Source organism: Cucurbita pepo, chromosome LG20 (genome assembly GCF_002806865.2).
Source record: "Cucurbita pepo subsp. pepo cultivar mu-cu-16 chromosome LG20, ASM280686v2, whole genome shotgun sequence".
Lineage (NCBI taxonomy): Eukaryota > Viridiplantae > Streptophyta > Magnoliopsida > Cucurbitales > Cucurbitaceae > Cucurbita > Cucurbita pepo.
In genome coordinates, this window is record NC_036657.1 from 1,218,323 (window position 1) to 1,231,067 (window position 12,745).

The window sequence follows — 12,745 nt, forward strand, 5'->3', positions numbered from 1 at the left end:
ACACGATGACGTCGAGTTGATATGAAATTGGCGGTGCATGAACACTGGTGCGCATAGAGCTGGGTCACGAAGACTTTCGAAAAAAGTTGCCGGAGACGGTGTTTGTGGGGTTAAAAAAATGCTGCTTTTCTAGGATTACGATACAAGACAGTAAAGGGTTCTGACATTGCAGAGAAAAGAGCCCTTTTTACTGTGTTTTCCCCCCTTTTTCTATGGGGTGTGGGGGGAGGGAAGAATTGCATAAGAAATTGCCTTGAACTTTCTGCGTTCCACAGAGATCAAACTTTTTTGGTCTTAAATGGCAGCAGCCATCGTTGACTACTTTTGGAAACCAGGTTGGTTTGTGTGTGAAATTTGGCATTGAACTAAACATATTGGGTCTGATGGTGACTTTCCTTTAATCGCTTTTTCTTTTTCTGTGTTGTGGCAGCGATATGAGAAGCGATTGATTGATACAGAGATGAGGACTTATGAGGAGCTCATTAGTCATTTCTAGGTAACCTTTCTAATACTTTTGATTCTCTTTTTCATTTTGTTTTGATTTTTCTTGGAGGAAAGTTATGAAAAGTGCTAAAGATTTTTTATGTAGTCCCACTTTCGCTAATTGAGAGAAAAAATCATGTGTTTATATAAATAAGGAACACATCTCCATTGACAGAAAGCCATAAAACTACTCGCACTTATGATCTTATGATAGAGCATAGCATATCATATCATTGGGGAAGTTCTTAATTTTTAAAATAATTTCTCTATAATTAAATCCGACCGCTTGAGACAAAACTGGTTTTTTTGTGTGTTTATTTTAACATTTTTTTATAGTATAATTGGGGTAATGCAATTAAACCAAATAAAAAGATAAAATAAAGCCAGGCCCAGTAGTGACTGATATAGGCTAGTAGCAGGCCCAGTAGTGACTGATATAGGCTAGTAGCAGGCCCATCGTGGCCCAAGTTTATCAGGATTTGGAACCTTTTTCAATTTTTTGAAGGGCTAATAAGAAGGGATATACTCAAGGGTATTCCTGGAACAAAAAAGTATCAAACATCCTNTTTTTTTTTTTTCAAATTTTTTCCTTTATAGCTAGCGATGTTCATTTAATCAATAGGACGAGGGATCTTTAGAACTAGGAAAGTAGTGGAGAGAGATTTCTCTATTAAACTAGCTTAGGAATGACGATTTTATTTCTTGTACCAGACTCGCCTCACTCTCTTTTATATATAAATATAAATATATCTATATATATATATACCAAAATAACTAACTTATTATATATTTATTTATATTGTATTACTGGATTTATTAGATGAAATGGTGTTAATGTATTGGAATTGGTTTGTTCAAATTTCAACGACTTTTATTTTTAAAATTCAAAAATTCAAAACTTTACTTTAATACGAGACAACGGTTAGTATTTTCTTTATTGAAAAAAAAGAAAAAAAAAGTCTGGTCTAAGAGACAAAAAGCAGAATTGAATGATCGGTCAAACACGTCAGTCATCTAACGAACGTCACAGACCTCTCCTCGACGTCCACGTCAGGTGCACGTTAGAACTCAGCACAAAAATTTCACTATTCACTCGCACATACACAAGTCCCCATCAAAGGAATCCCTCATTTCTGACCCAAAAATGGCATCCCACCTCTCAAAAAGCACAAATCCCCATAGTCTTCATCAACCATTTCCCCTTCTCCCACCCTTCTCCATTGCCCTCACAGCCCTCCCATGGCTAAACCCACCAACCAGCTGCGCATTTTAGCACCTCCTGACCCTGATTCTCCTCCCCTTAAACCTCCTTTCAGAGCTCCTCCCTCTGCTTCCATGGCTAACAATCACTCCACTCCTGCGAAACTTGATTCAGCCATAGCTGCTGCTTCTCCTCCTCCAAATCCCTCTCCTTTGTCCAACCACATCCCATTTTCCAAACTCCACAGACAACCTGGTTTTTCGTCTCAAAAACCAAAGAATTCTAACCCACCTCCAGCTCTGACCGTTTCTGCTATGGTCAAATCAAAACCCCACCTCCAGAAAATTGCTTCTGGTGAGGATGAGAAATTGAGTAAGCTGTGTAAAGAGATGGGCACTAAGAAGTTTTTTGATGAGAAGAAGGAAGCTAATAAAGGGGTTGATGATGATAGTAAAGCTCTCTATCTCGTGGTGAAGGAGAAGGAGAAGGAATTAAAAGAGCCTCAGAAGGGGCATGGTCTTCACACTTTGAGACCAACAGTTTCTTTACTTCGAAAGGATGGGAGAAGAAGGTCCCTTGCTGATCCCCAAGTTGAATTGGCTGATATTCTTGCAAAAAATGGCGTCAAAGTAGTCTCAGTCGACATGCCTCCGGCTATGCAGATCCATGCTGTGGATTGTGCAAGAAAGGCTCATGATAGCATGGAGAAATTCACTTCCAAGACTCTTGCTTTATCGCTCAAGAGGGTAATTAGCTTAACAATTCTGTACAATCTGGAAACTTTTAGAATGAATTAGCTAATAACTTTGCTTGCTTGCTTGTGAATTTCCAGGAATTTGATAGCGTGTATGGTCCGGCCTGGCACTGCATCGTGGGGAAAAGTTTTGGGTCTTTTGTGACTCATTCAGTCGGTGGTTTCCTATATTTCTCAATGGACCAAAAGCTGTATATTCTATTGTTCAAAACTTCAGTACAAAGAGCTGATTGAAATTGAAGTAGATGTCAAAAACAGAGCTGGGAAATCCATTAAATTTGGCATAGTAGAGTTTAAGAAAGGTAAAAGAGACCGTCCATCCGAATACTTGTACATTGATTATGATGAGCAACACACCAACAATACAAAATATTCAGTCATTGAAGTTGAGTGATAGAATAACTTCCAATCTGTTCTCTGGAGATCTCTTACAAGCTGTTTACTGAACAATTTTTATTGCAGTTCTTGAGGTTGAATGATAGAATAACCCTTTTGTTACAGCTCCAAGACCCAATTCTTTACATATTCTTCTCTCTATTCTCTACAAATATTGCAGACAATCATTTCAATGAATGAAAACATGTTCATACATATGCATGCCAGCGATCTTCTTCTAATCTTTTTTCACTCAAATGGTCTGTGATTCATCATTAGCGAAGGATAATCTACAAGATTAAGACTAAATTATGCATTTTTGTTTCTTGAGCTGAGATGGGGTTATTGTAGAGCATTCATTCACTTCACCGCCTGATTTTGTACAATTGGACAGGATCAGGGGAGAAAGCTCTTTACCCCACCCCACCCCACCCTCTTTTTTCTTTCTTCTAACTTTCTATGTTATAAAGTCTCTTTCTTGAGCCAGTCGTATGAGTAATTACCTAGCTGAAAATGATGGTAGGCAGGCCCACAGCCTTTATGTTTGATATTGGATGCACATTCTTCTTTGACCAATACATGTGCGTTCTTATTCATAGCCTCCTTATTCATAGCCTCCTTATTTAGAAGATTGAACTATTGATTTTGGCTCCTTCTGGAAGTTGGAAAAGTTATGCGTTAGGTGGTTTGCATTGGGACCCTTGGGGGTCGGTTGTGTGTCCCTACTACTCAATATTTGGTTCAAAATGTGATGGCCAAGAACAAAAAATGACTAGTTGAATTCCTTCTTGCTAGATTAGATCAATAAATGACAAAGAAAAAGATATCTCTTTGCGTTTAAAAAGGACTGGCGTCTTCCCTCTCCAAGTTTTGAAGTAGTAAATGGGATGAAACCAATCAAAATTCCTTGCATATTGCTGTCATTTTAGTAAACTCGAAAAGACATTTAAGGGGGAGGGGATGATTATGACTTTAAAGAACTCTTCTTGTATCATACAACGCTAACATTTGTCTCGTTGTAAATGGGATGGAAGCCCGAACGCCTTGCCTTTTCTGGTTTTCCCTTGAGGTTCTATCATTAGTCCAACTATGCCCTCAAAAAGAAGGAATATTGGCCTTTTTTCTTTCCCTTGTTCTGTGGCTTTTGATGTGTAAATCCAAAAGCACTTTCTTGAACACCATTTCCACTCTGCTGCTGAATAGTAAAGTAATAGAAAAGAAAAAGGAAAGCCTTCTACACCCATCGCTGGCAGCCGAATATGGTTTTTAGCTCTGCATCTGCAATTTCATAAATCAAACGTCATTGTACCCTGAGTTTGTTGGGGTGAAGCTTCTAAAGCAATAGAGAAAGCAACTGAAGAAGAAATGGGAAAGAGGTGTCTTACTGCTATGGAAGAAGTTAGCAGCTGCTGAGCTTCAAGGAGCTTTATATCTATATTCAGCGCGTCATACAACACTATGTACATCCTAGAAATAAAACAAACTGCAAGGAAAGAAAACACCCACCTAAAAATCAAACTCTCTATGCTTGAATGCTGACTATAGTTACTGAGTAATTTACCAATATGGGAAGTTAAGAATCACTGTTATTCTGGTCGACAAGGTTTTGAGGTTTCCCTAAATTGTGAGAAGTCTCGGCTAAAGATACTTTTCCTTCATGCTTGGAGATTTCGTTGTCTGCTTTGAGTACTCTCATGATCTTGAACTCGTTAAGATGAGAGAGCTTTCGGGTCAGAGCTCTTCCTTTTCCTGCCATATTCGAAATGGAAATCAATATTCTCTGATAAAGTTTCATGTCCATTATTGATATAACACAATACCTGTGGCTTCATCTACTCGGTTGACACTGGCAGATCTTGGTTGCAGGGACGAAGCTAGATCCTCTGAGGATAAGGAGTTAATGTTCTTCTTTGACCTTTTCAAGCGGCCTAAAAGATATGTTTTTTCTCCTTTAAAGTTTGTCAGTGGTTCATTTTGGTCTTCTCCTTCAGCCTTCCCTCGGGAGAATGGCAAGGCTACCCCATGATTGTTTGTACTAACCTCTTTGCTATCTTCTCCTTCAGCCTTCCCCTGGGAGAATGGCAGAGCTACCCCATGATTGTTTGTACTTTCTTCTTTGCTATCTTCTCCTTCAGCCTTCCCTTGGGAGAATGGCAGGGCTACCCCATGATTGTTTGTACTTTCTTCTTTGCTATCTTCTCCTTCAGCCTTCCCTTTGGATGACAAAGCTACCCCATGATTGTTTGTACTTTCTTCTTTGCTATCTTCTCCTTCAGCCTTCCCTTTGGATGGCAAAGCTACCCCATGATTGTTTGTACTTTCTTCTTTGCTATCTTCTCCTTCAGCCTTCCCTTGGGATGGCAAGGCTACCCCATGATTGTTTGTACTTTCTTCTTTGCTATCTTCTCCTTCAGCCTTCCCTTGGGAGAATGGCAGGGCCACCCCATGATTGATTGTACTTTCTTCTTTGCTATCTTCTCCTTCAGCCTCCCCTTGGGAGAATGTCAGGGCTACCCCATGATTGTTTGTACCTTCTTCTTTGCTATCTTCTCCTTGTACCCCATGATTGTTTGTACTTTCTTCTTTGCTATCTTCTCCTTCAGCCTTCCCTTGGGAGAATGGCAGGGTTACCCCATGATTGTTTATACTTTCTTCTTTGCTATCTTCTCCTTCAGACTTCCCTTGGGAGAATGGCAGGGCTACCTCATGATTGTTTGTACTTTCTTCTTTGCTATCTTCTCCTTCAGCCTCCTCTTGGGAGAATGGCAAGGCTACCCCATGATTGTTTGTACTTTCTTCTTTGCTATTTTCTCTTTCAATTTTCAACCCGGAGGGTATAATCGTCCTGTCAAAATTCTTAAAATTTTCCTTGTTCTCTCTTCCATTGAGACTAAAAGGTGTATTACATTCAGATTTCTCATCAGAAGATAAATAGACTTGTGACTTGAATTCTTGGTAATCTTCATCAGACATCTCTCCTTCAGACATCTGAAGACAACCTTCCTCAAGGTATCCATATTTTTCTCTGTAAGCTTCAAGTTCAACCTCCAAGTCCCTGATTTCTTCCTCTCTCTTAGCAAGCAAATCGTTTGTAGCTTGTAAGGCTTCCTGGTCATACTCTTCCTGTTCTTCCATCATTCTTTGGTACTGCAAAGCTTCCATCTGAACGGCCGCCTTTTCGGCTTGTAAGCGAGTAATCATGGCCATTGCATTGTTTGCTGCCACGGCTGAAGCGCTTCTTTCTTCGTCCAGTTCCATGTACAACTCCATGAGCGATTTTCGATCTATCCGAACTTGTCTTTTCAAGCAATTCAAAATGGAATCATTGTCTCCTGGCCCCAACATATCTGCTTCATAATTCTCAGCTGGGAGCTCTGGTCTTTCAAGTGGTGATTTTCTAGAGATCCTAATAGCCCATCTGGGACTGGTATTATCAGAATCCGTAAGTGGGATACCAAAAAATTTGTTTCCTCTACCAAAGATGGGGGTCCTCGAACTTTCATGCACATCCTCAGGTTCAGGTAACAATGGCACTTTAACAGGTTTCACATCCTCCTTAACTGCACTTCCATCAAATCCAGGTACAAAAATTATTCGCAAACAAAACAAACCAAATAAAAGGATGCTGCAGAGAAAGAAATAAAGAAAGGACGGGTCAATTCAATAAATTTTGGACTTACATTGATGAGCGTCAAGATTTCTTCCATGTAAACCTTCATCGTCTTCGACGAACTCCGATTCACTATCTGACAACAATTTGAGTTCGGTATAATTAACGTGGGGCAATTCCAAGCTAGTTTTGTCCTCGTTTCTGAAAGCAGGCACAAACCCAGCTCGTGGCGAAGGAGCAGGAGCTTGTGAAAAGGTACTCCCATTTTTCCCTTTTGAATTGGAGGATTTAACCTTCAATGACTCCCCACAACATGAACAACAACAATCATCACCACCACCACCCACTTTCTCCATTTGCAGGCCTTCATCTTTCTTCCCCACGGGCGGCAAGCTCACAACTTGACAATTATCGTCCTCCACAAAACATTCAAGATCCTTGTGCAATATTCCAACGAGCGACTTGTAGGTATTGCAATCGGATTCCTTCTCGGTTGCGAATGAGAGAAGACAGACCTCACACATCTTCCGAATGTCAGAGAGTTTCTTGTGGTTGTGGCAATATGCAAGAGATGAAACATCCTTCTTGTGGCTTTCACAAATGGCATTGTTGTAGTAGAAATCTGCATTTTTGTTAACAAAAACATGGTCGATTCTGGTGCAGAACAAACAAGGAACTCGCAATTCAAAGAACTTGGCGAATTCGCTTGCCAAAAATGCAACAAACCCATCAATGAAAAGCAAAATTATGAGAACCCATTCAAGGACTGCACAAACTACGAAATGTGGGAACTTTCCCAACTCCTGTTCTACAAAACGAGTGAAAGAACGTTTCGTCGCCATTGTTCCTTTTTCCCTTTTTCCCTACTTTCTCTTGCAAAAGAATAAAAAATTAAAAAATCTAACCCAACCCCCTGTTTTGGATTTCAAAATCCTGTCTGTAATTGTTCTATGAAGATGAAAAGATCATGACCTTGGTGGGATGGACCAGACCTAGATCATGACCTTTTTTTTCCTTGTTTTCTTTCTTCTTTTTTTTTTTTTTCCTTCCCCTCTCCTCTTTCTACTCTCTCTCTATTTCTCTCTCTGTTTTTCTTTTGGGGGAGTGTCTGTGTTCCCAGAGAGAGGCGACAAACCAAGAGGTTATGAGCTAAGTTAGGGGGTTGAGCCTTCTTAGGATTTATATTTGCGACATTTTAGGAGGCAATTCAGGTTGTCTTTGATGACCAATTACCTGAAATAACAACGGTCATTCCTCCCCTTCCCAACCAACGGGGGAACATCATAGCATCTCAATTTGCTCCAATTTACAATTTTGACCATTTTCCCATTTGCCTCTCCTCTCTTTTCATATGGGATTTTTAAATTTTGAATAAGATCATATATCTAAGATATCATTCCAAACATGACATGTATACTATGGGTTATTAAACTTAATTAAAAATTAATCATAGTAGATTGTGTAATTCTTGTACTCATCTCGTATTCTAATATATAAATAACACAAATATATAAAGGTCGCTAAAACTATAAATATAATACCTAGTCTGTCACTTTTTGTTCATAAAATTATTTATTTTAAAATGTAATGCCCCAGATTCTAACAAATATTGTCCTGTTTGGGCTTTTCTATTCGGAATTCCCCTCGCGGCTTTAAAATTAGAGGAAGGTTTCCACACCCTTATAAAGGGTGGTTTGTTCTCCTCTTCAACCAAGGTGACATCACATAAAATTTGAGAGAAAAAAAATCATCACCTGGCCGAAGAGGGATACCGTCGATGGGATGGGTGCTCTGAGGGAGAGATTCGAGAGTGCGTTGGTCTGCTCCGGTGAATATGAGATCATTTAGAGGGCCTGCAACACAACGTCGGGAGTTACCATTAAAGATTTATTACCCAAAAAATAAAAAATAAAAAATAAAAAATACAAAGAAATTAATAAATATATATATGAACCTAATTAAACATACGCAAAAAACGTTTTCACATCAAATTCCCAAATTGGAATAGTTTATCATAAAAAGTTTGGTAGGACGGATAGAAGAAATAACCACATGCCACGTGGCACTAAAGCCCTACCAAAATAAAATAAAATAAAATAAATTGCAAAAATATCTGAGTCTGCGTCTCCCATGGATTCTTCGTTCTTCCTCCTCCCTCCACACACAGATTACGTAGTCCCCAACAAGTGATAAAGGGATCTATTCACTTGCAAAAAAGTTGTAAATTATTCTTTGAAATTTTGAACATGGAATCCTTCTTAACTAGCCTAATCAAGATTAAACTAATTTCACTGATCTCTCTCTTTGTTAAAGCAACGAACCTCAAGAACAGTGCTTCAAATATTATAAATACACCACAATTTCCTCTCTGTTTCTTCATTCCAATCGACATTTCCTCTTTTGCAGGGAATAATAGAGACAGAGAAAGAAAATTATCAATTACCGGAGCTATGATCGGTAAAGAGAGAAGATCGAGTGAATCGCTTTGTGAGAAGTCGATGTTGTTGCTTGCGAATTTAATCAAGCTTTCGAGCTCGATTTCTTTTGCTAATACGGCGAATGAAACAACCGCTGGAACTTCGGCGACGAGAGAGAGATCTGGCGGAAATTCAGCGGCGACGCCTCTGATTCCGGGAAGTAGACGGCTGCAGGAGCCGCAGAACCGAGCGAAACCGATCTACGTGACGAAGCCGGGCGGAGGCAGCTTCCAAATCAGCCATGGATCGCCAAGGTATTCGCCTTCTTCTTCTTCTTCTTCTTCTTCGAATGTGATTCACGGAGAGAGCGATTGTGATGAGGCGAATGTCGATGGTTGGGCCTCTAAGTACATAGAGAGAGTTCATAGGAACAGGAAGGATTTTGATCAATATCCGACGAACGAGAAGCCGTATTCAATGGGTAAAAATCGCCTTCGTACAGCCACTAGCTACGGTTTGGCCAGAATAAACCCCTAGCGTCTGTGAATTTAATTAATGTTTTCTAATTACTTACTATCATCATCTGTACTGTTACTTCGGGTCATCATGTCATCTAAACATAATTCAACTGATTAAAATATATAATCTCGACCAAGAGATACGTTTAAATCTTCAACCTAAAATATTTAAATCATGCCCTTTGGTCTTTAAAGTGGTAATATATATCACCTTGAATCCCGATGATCTAGATAGCTCTATGCAATCATATGTATCTCTATTAAACTAAAGAACATAAAGTCCCAAAAGAGATACTAGACTTTCAAGAGATGTCTGAGTTTGAAGCAACAATGACAATAGCATCCCTTTTCGTTGAGAATCTTTAGTATCAAAACAGCTAGATAGCAATTCAAGAAATGTACACTATCGATCTTAATTAATCGAGCTATAAAAAGTCTTCAAATTAATGCGCATGAGAATTAGATCCGATATTTATTATTATTATGTAAAATTGTATCTATTTTATGAAAAAAATAAAAATAAATAAATAAACATGTGCCAAAGTTGAAATAGAATAGATAGATATATTCGTTTGAGAAAAGAAGTCATAAATGTAATCCGGATCTTGAAGTGGACCCCACCCAATCCGCCTAGAACTCATTTTCTCCAACCCCTTACAGTTCCCCTTCAACCACAATAGAGGATCAAATGCTATCTTCAAGCACAAGACAACAGCCACCAAACTGATCTAATCAAGCATGGACAGAAATATGAGGAAACTTCATATCTTTCTCTTACTCAAATCCAAAATACAGGAAGCCTACACATACATAGATACCGAAGAAACCGAGTCGTCGTAGTAGTCTTAGTCTTATCATTAAGCAGCAGTGAGCTGAGACTGCTTGTTAGGTTCAGTTATACAAACAAACGTCAAATGAAGAATCCAAAGGTGGGGATGTACAACTACAACAAACAACTTTAGTTAGTCGCCTATCGCTTTGCCTTCCTCATCAATACAACATACCATTCAAGCCAACAAAGTGATTCTAAGCAACACTGATAATGTTATCCCCGCTGCTCATACTTGAAATTCCTTGGAAAGCAGGGTGTTTCGTCAATGAAGTGGTCGAGTCGAGGTTAAGAGAAAGAGCTCCAGAATTCAAGTTAAGCTCAGGTGTGGTTGGATTGAGCGGCATAACTTCAGCAGTTGATGATGTATCATTCTCCAGGTTATCATGCCTGAGTGGGAGGTTGTCCATAGGAATTGGTACAGGTAAAATTGCAGGGCAAACAGGCAAAGGAAAAGTTGGCATCACAGGATGATATCCATTTACGTTGCCAGTTTCAGGTGGTGGAGGTGGAGGTGGCAACAAGTATTGGAATTGGGAGGAATTGTCTTGAAGTTGAATTTGCTCTTCCTCAGCAGCCACCTTTACCTAATGAACCCAGAAAAGGAATTATAAGTAAAGATAGATTCCGGCTTCCAATTATTGAAGTATTCTATTATTAGATCCCCAAAACTATTCATCATATCGTCTTGTTGGGTTTTGCCTATCCCTTTGCAGCAAGAAATTGGAGGTTTTCTGTTTTGAAGGTGGGTTAGAACAGGCTAGAACAGAAAAGAAGCGAACTCAGAAAGGGGATAGGTCGTGAAATTTCACTATCTAACACCAGATAAGTAAGCTCATCAACCAGTTGGCTAAAATCCTAGTTAGCCTACTCAAATGAATCCACTATTAAAACTTAGAATCAAAATTCGGAACCCTATGGTATCAAACAACAGAATGCACAATACTTGAAAGCCAATCCATTCTATCCAACCAAACATAAGCTATAAATTTAGTAAAGATGACAGTTACCGAATCCGTGGTGATATCGAAGAGGCTGGATCTACGGCGGCGACGATTGAGGTTGCTTCGGCGCAGGAAGTATTTCTGCGCGTGGCTAGCAACCTGAGTTGGGGTTCGAGTCTTAACAAAATTCCTCGAGATTCCTCTCCAGTCTCCTTTCCCCACTTTCTGCAATCCCTGCAAGAAAAGTTTGTGCTCTTCCTCCGTCCACGGTACTCCTGAAAATCATCCACCAAAAGACATCCCTAAAATTAACAACTCCAAATTCGGAATAAATTGAACTAATCTACAAGCTTCCAAGATAAACCAAGTACAAATTCCCAATATTTTAAGTGAAAACCCACCGATCATCAAAATTACCCAAAAAAATCAATCCGAGAGAATGTCAGTCATTTACAGAACTACTCAGATGCATGCTTCTCTCTATAAATCGTATCTCAAAATCACTCGATAAGCACCATCGTCATACCGATATCACGATTATACAGAGTAATGAAAAGACAAGAAAAACAGAGAATCTAACCTCGCTTGCGTTCGCGCTCGCGAATCCCACCGGAATTAGGAACGGCATCGTCCGCAGAAGCGTAACCAGCAGCTGCAGAGACATTACTCTTAGTGTTGCGGCCGTTGTCTTCATTGGAGGCCTCAGAAGGAGGATGCTCATACTGAGAGAGGTTGTTCATACTGACGCTCTTCCTCATCGGATCCACCACGACTCTCACTCCAAACAACATGATCTCCTTGGTGACGCCGGCGGCATCCATCTCGACGTCTCCGGCCTCCGTCGTCGGCATCAAATCCGTACAATGTTGAGAAGAAAAAGGGCGAAAAGAACAAAACCCACCGAACTTAAACCACGGTATCAAAGACGAGTGGTGCGGTGAAGATTTTGGTTCTGTCTATATATAATGCGGCGATGACAATCATGGGGTGGCTATGAGAGTGAGTGAGTAAACGCAATACGTGGCATCCTATGGTTGGCTATTCAATTTTTTTAATTTTTCTATTTTTTTATTTTATTAAAATGATATTTATATTCTCTTTTAAAAAAATAAAATCTTTTTTTATTTTTTAAAAACAATATAACTAATATAAAAAAGTGAATAAAAAAAAATACACGCCATAAATAAATTAAATTAAAAAAAAAAAAGAGATTATTTGCAACATAAGATTATTATAAATCCACGTCGACATTGAAGTTTTATATTTAATATAGTATTAAATGAGTTTTGGGTCCTTTTTCATCATTTTTTTAAACCAAGTTGATCTCATCATATTTTCAATTAATATAGAATCAATATTTAAGTAATTATATAATAACTTCACTATATTAAATTTATAAAAGAATACACTATTTTTATTTATTCAAAATTAGTCAAATAAGATGATAAATAGGAAATTTGAATTTTACAATTTATTTAATGATATTATAATTTTTTTTTTTTTTTTTATGAATATAGAAATTTGTTTAAGTAAATGTGTATAGATAAAATCCACCAAGTCCACCCACCACGGCGAGCCGCAAGAAAATGGGTGCGGAAAAGGGCAACAAAAGCA

The 12,745-nt window shown here is 38.8% G+C and overlaps 3 protein-coding genes across 6 annotated transcripts; 1 reads left to right on the top strand and 2 right to left on the bottom strand.

Moving 5' to 3' along the window:
• Window positions 1-1,055: 1,055 nt before the first annotated feature.
• On the top strand, window positions 1,056-2,938 carry LOC111783690. Its single transcript, XM_023664608.1, has 2 exons — window positions 1,056-2,430; window positions 2,517-2,938. The coding sequence occupies exons 1-2, from the start codon at window positions 1,723-1,725 to the stop codon at window positions 2,670-2,672; spliced, it is 864 nt and encodes a 287-aa protein (XP_023520376.1). The 5' UTR covers window positions 1,056-1,722; the 3' UTR covers window positions 2,673-2,938.
• A 684-nt stretch (window positions 2,939-3,622) lies between these two features.
• Window positions 3,623-9,253, bottom strand: LOC111783684 (probable myosin-binding protein 5). Of its 4 annotated transcripts, none has more exons than XR_002813394.1 (7): window positions 8,867-9,253; window positions 6,494-8,276; window positions 5,390-6,373; window positions 4,634-5,344; window positions 4,375-4,562; window positions 4,199-4,296; window positions 3,623-4,091 (listed from the first exon to the last, which is right to left on the bottom strand). XR_002813394.1 is itself a non-coding variant. In XM_023664603.1 (5 exons), the coding sequence occupies exons 2-4, from the start codon at window positions 7,263-7,265 to the stop codon at window positions 4,387-4,389; spliced, it is 2,688 nt and encodes an 895-aa protein (XP_023520371.1). In that variant the 5' UTR covers window positions 7,266-8,276; window positions 8,867-9,253; the 3' UTR covers window positions 4,195-4,296; window positions 4,375-4,386. The 4 variants fall into 4 exon arrangements, 1 of the variants encoding a protein (XP_023520371.1); XR_002813395.1 differs by having other exon boundaries at window positions 4,634-5,021; window positions 5,229-6,373; XR_002813393.1 differs by having other exon boundaries at window positions 4,634-6,373.
• Window positions 9,254-10,099: 846 nt separating this feature from the next.
• LOC111783689 (transcription factor MYB1R1-like) lies at window positions 10,100-12,084 on the bottom strand. The gene is made up of 3 exons (XM_023664607.1): window positions 11,712-12,084; window positions 11,198-11,406; window positions 10,100-10,774 (listed from the first exon to the last, which is right to left on the bottom strand). Exons 1-3 carry the CDS (start codon window positions 11,980-11,982, stop codon window positions 10,385-10,387), a joined length of 870 nt encoding a protein of 289 aa, XP_023520375.1. The 5' UTR covers window positions 11,983-12,084; the 3' UTR covers window positions 10,100-10,384.
• Between the last annotated feature and the right edge of the window lie 661 nt (window positions 12,085-12,745).

Excerpts from the sequence above, each read along its gene's own strand:
- LOC111783690 (XM_023664608.1), top strand. The coding sequence starts at position 1,723 with ATGGCTAAACCCACCAACCAGCTGCGCATTTTAGCACCTCCTGACCCT. Across the intron at positions 2,431-2,516 it reads TTGCTTTATCGCTCAAGAGG|GAATTTGATAGCGTGTATGG; the intron begins GTAATTAGCTTA and ends GTGAATTTCCAG.
- LOC111783684 (XM_023664603.1), bottom strand. The coding sequence starts at position 7,265 with ATGGCGACGAAACGTTCTTTCACTCGTTTTGTAGAACAGGAGTTGGGA. Across the intron at positions 6,374-6,493 it reads AAATCTTGACGCTCATCAAT|TTAAGGAGGATGTGAAACCT; the intron begins GTAAGTCCAAAA and ends ATGGAAGTGCAG. Across the intron at positions 4,563-4,633 it reads CCGAGTAGATGAAGCCACAG|GAAAAGGAAGAGCTCTGACC; the intron begins GTATTGTGTTAT and ends CGAATATGGCAG.
- LOC111783689 (XM_023664607.1), bottom strand. The coding sequence starts at position 11,982 with ATGCCGACGACGGAGGCCGGAGACGTCGAGATGGATGCCGCCGGCGTC. Across the intron at positions 11,407-11,711 it reads CGAGCGCGAACGCAAGCGAG|GAGTACCGTGGACGGAGGAA; the intron begins GTTAGATTCTCT and ends GATGATTTTCAG. Across the intron at positions 10,775-11,197 it reads TCGATATCACCACGGATTCG|GTAAAGGTGGCTGCTGAGGA; the intron begins GTAACTGTCATC and ends TGGGTTCATTAG.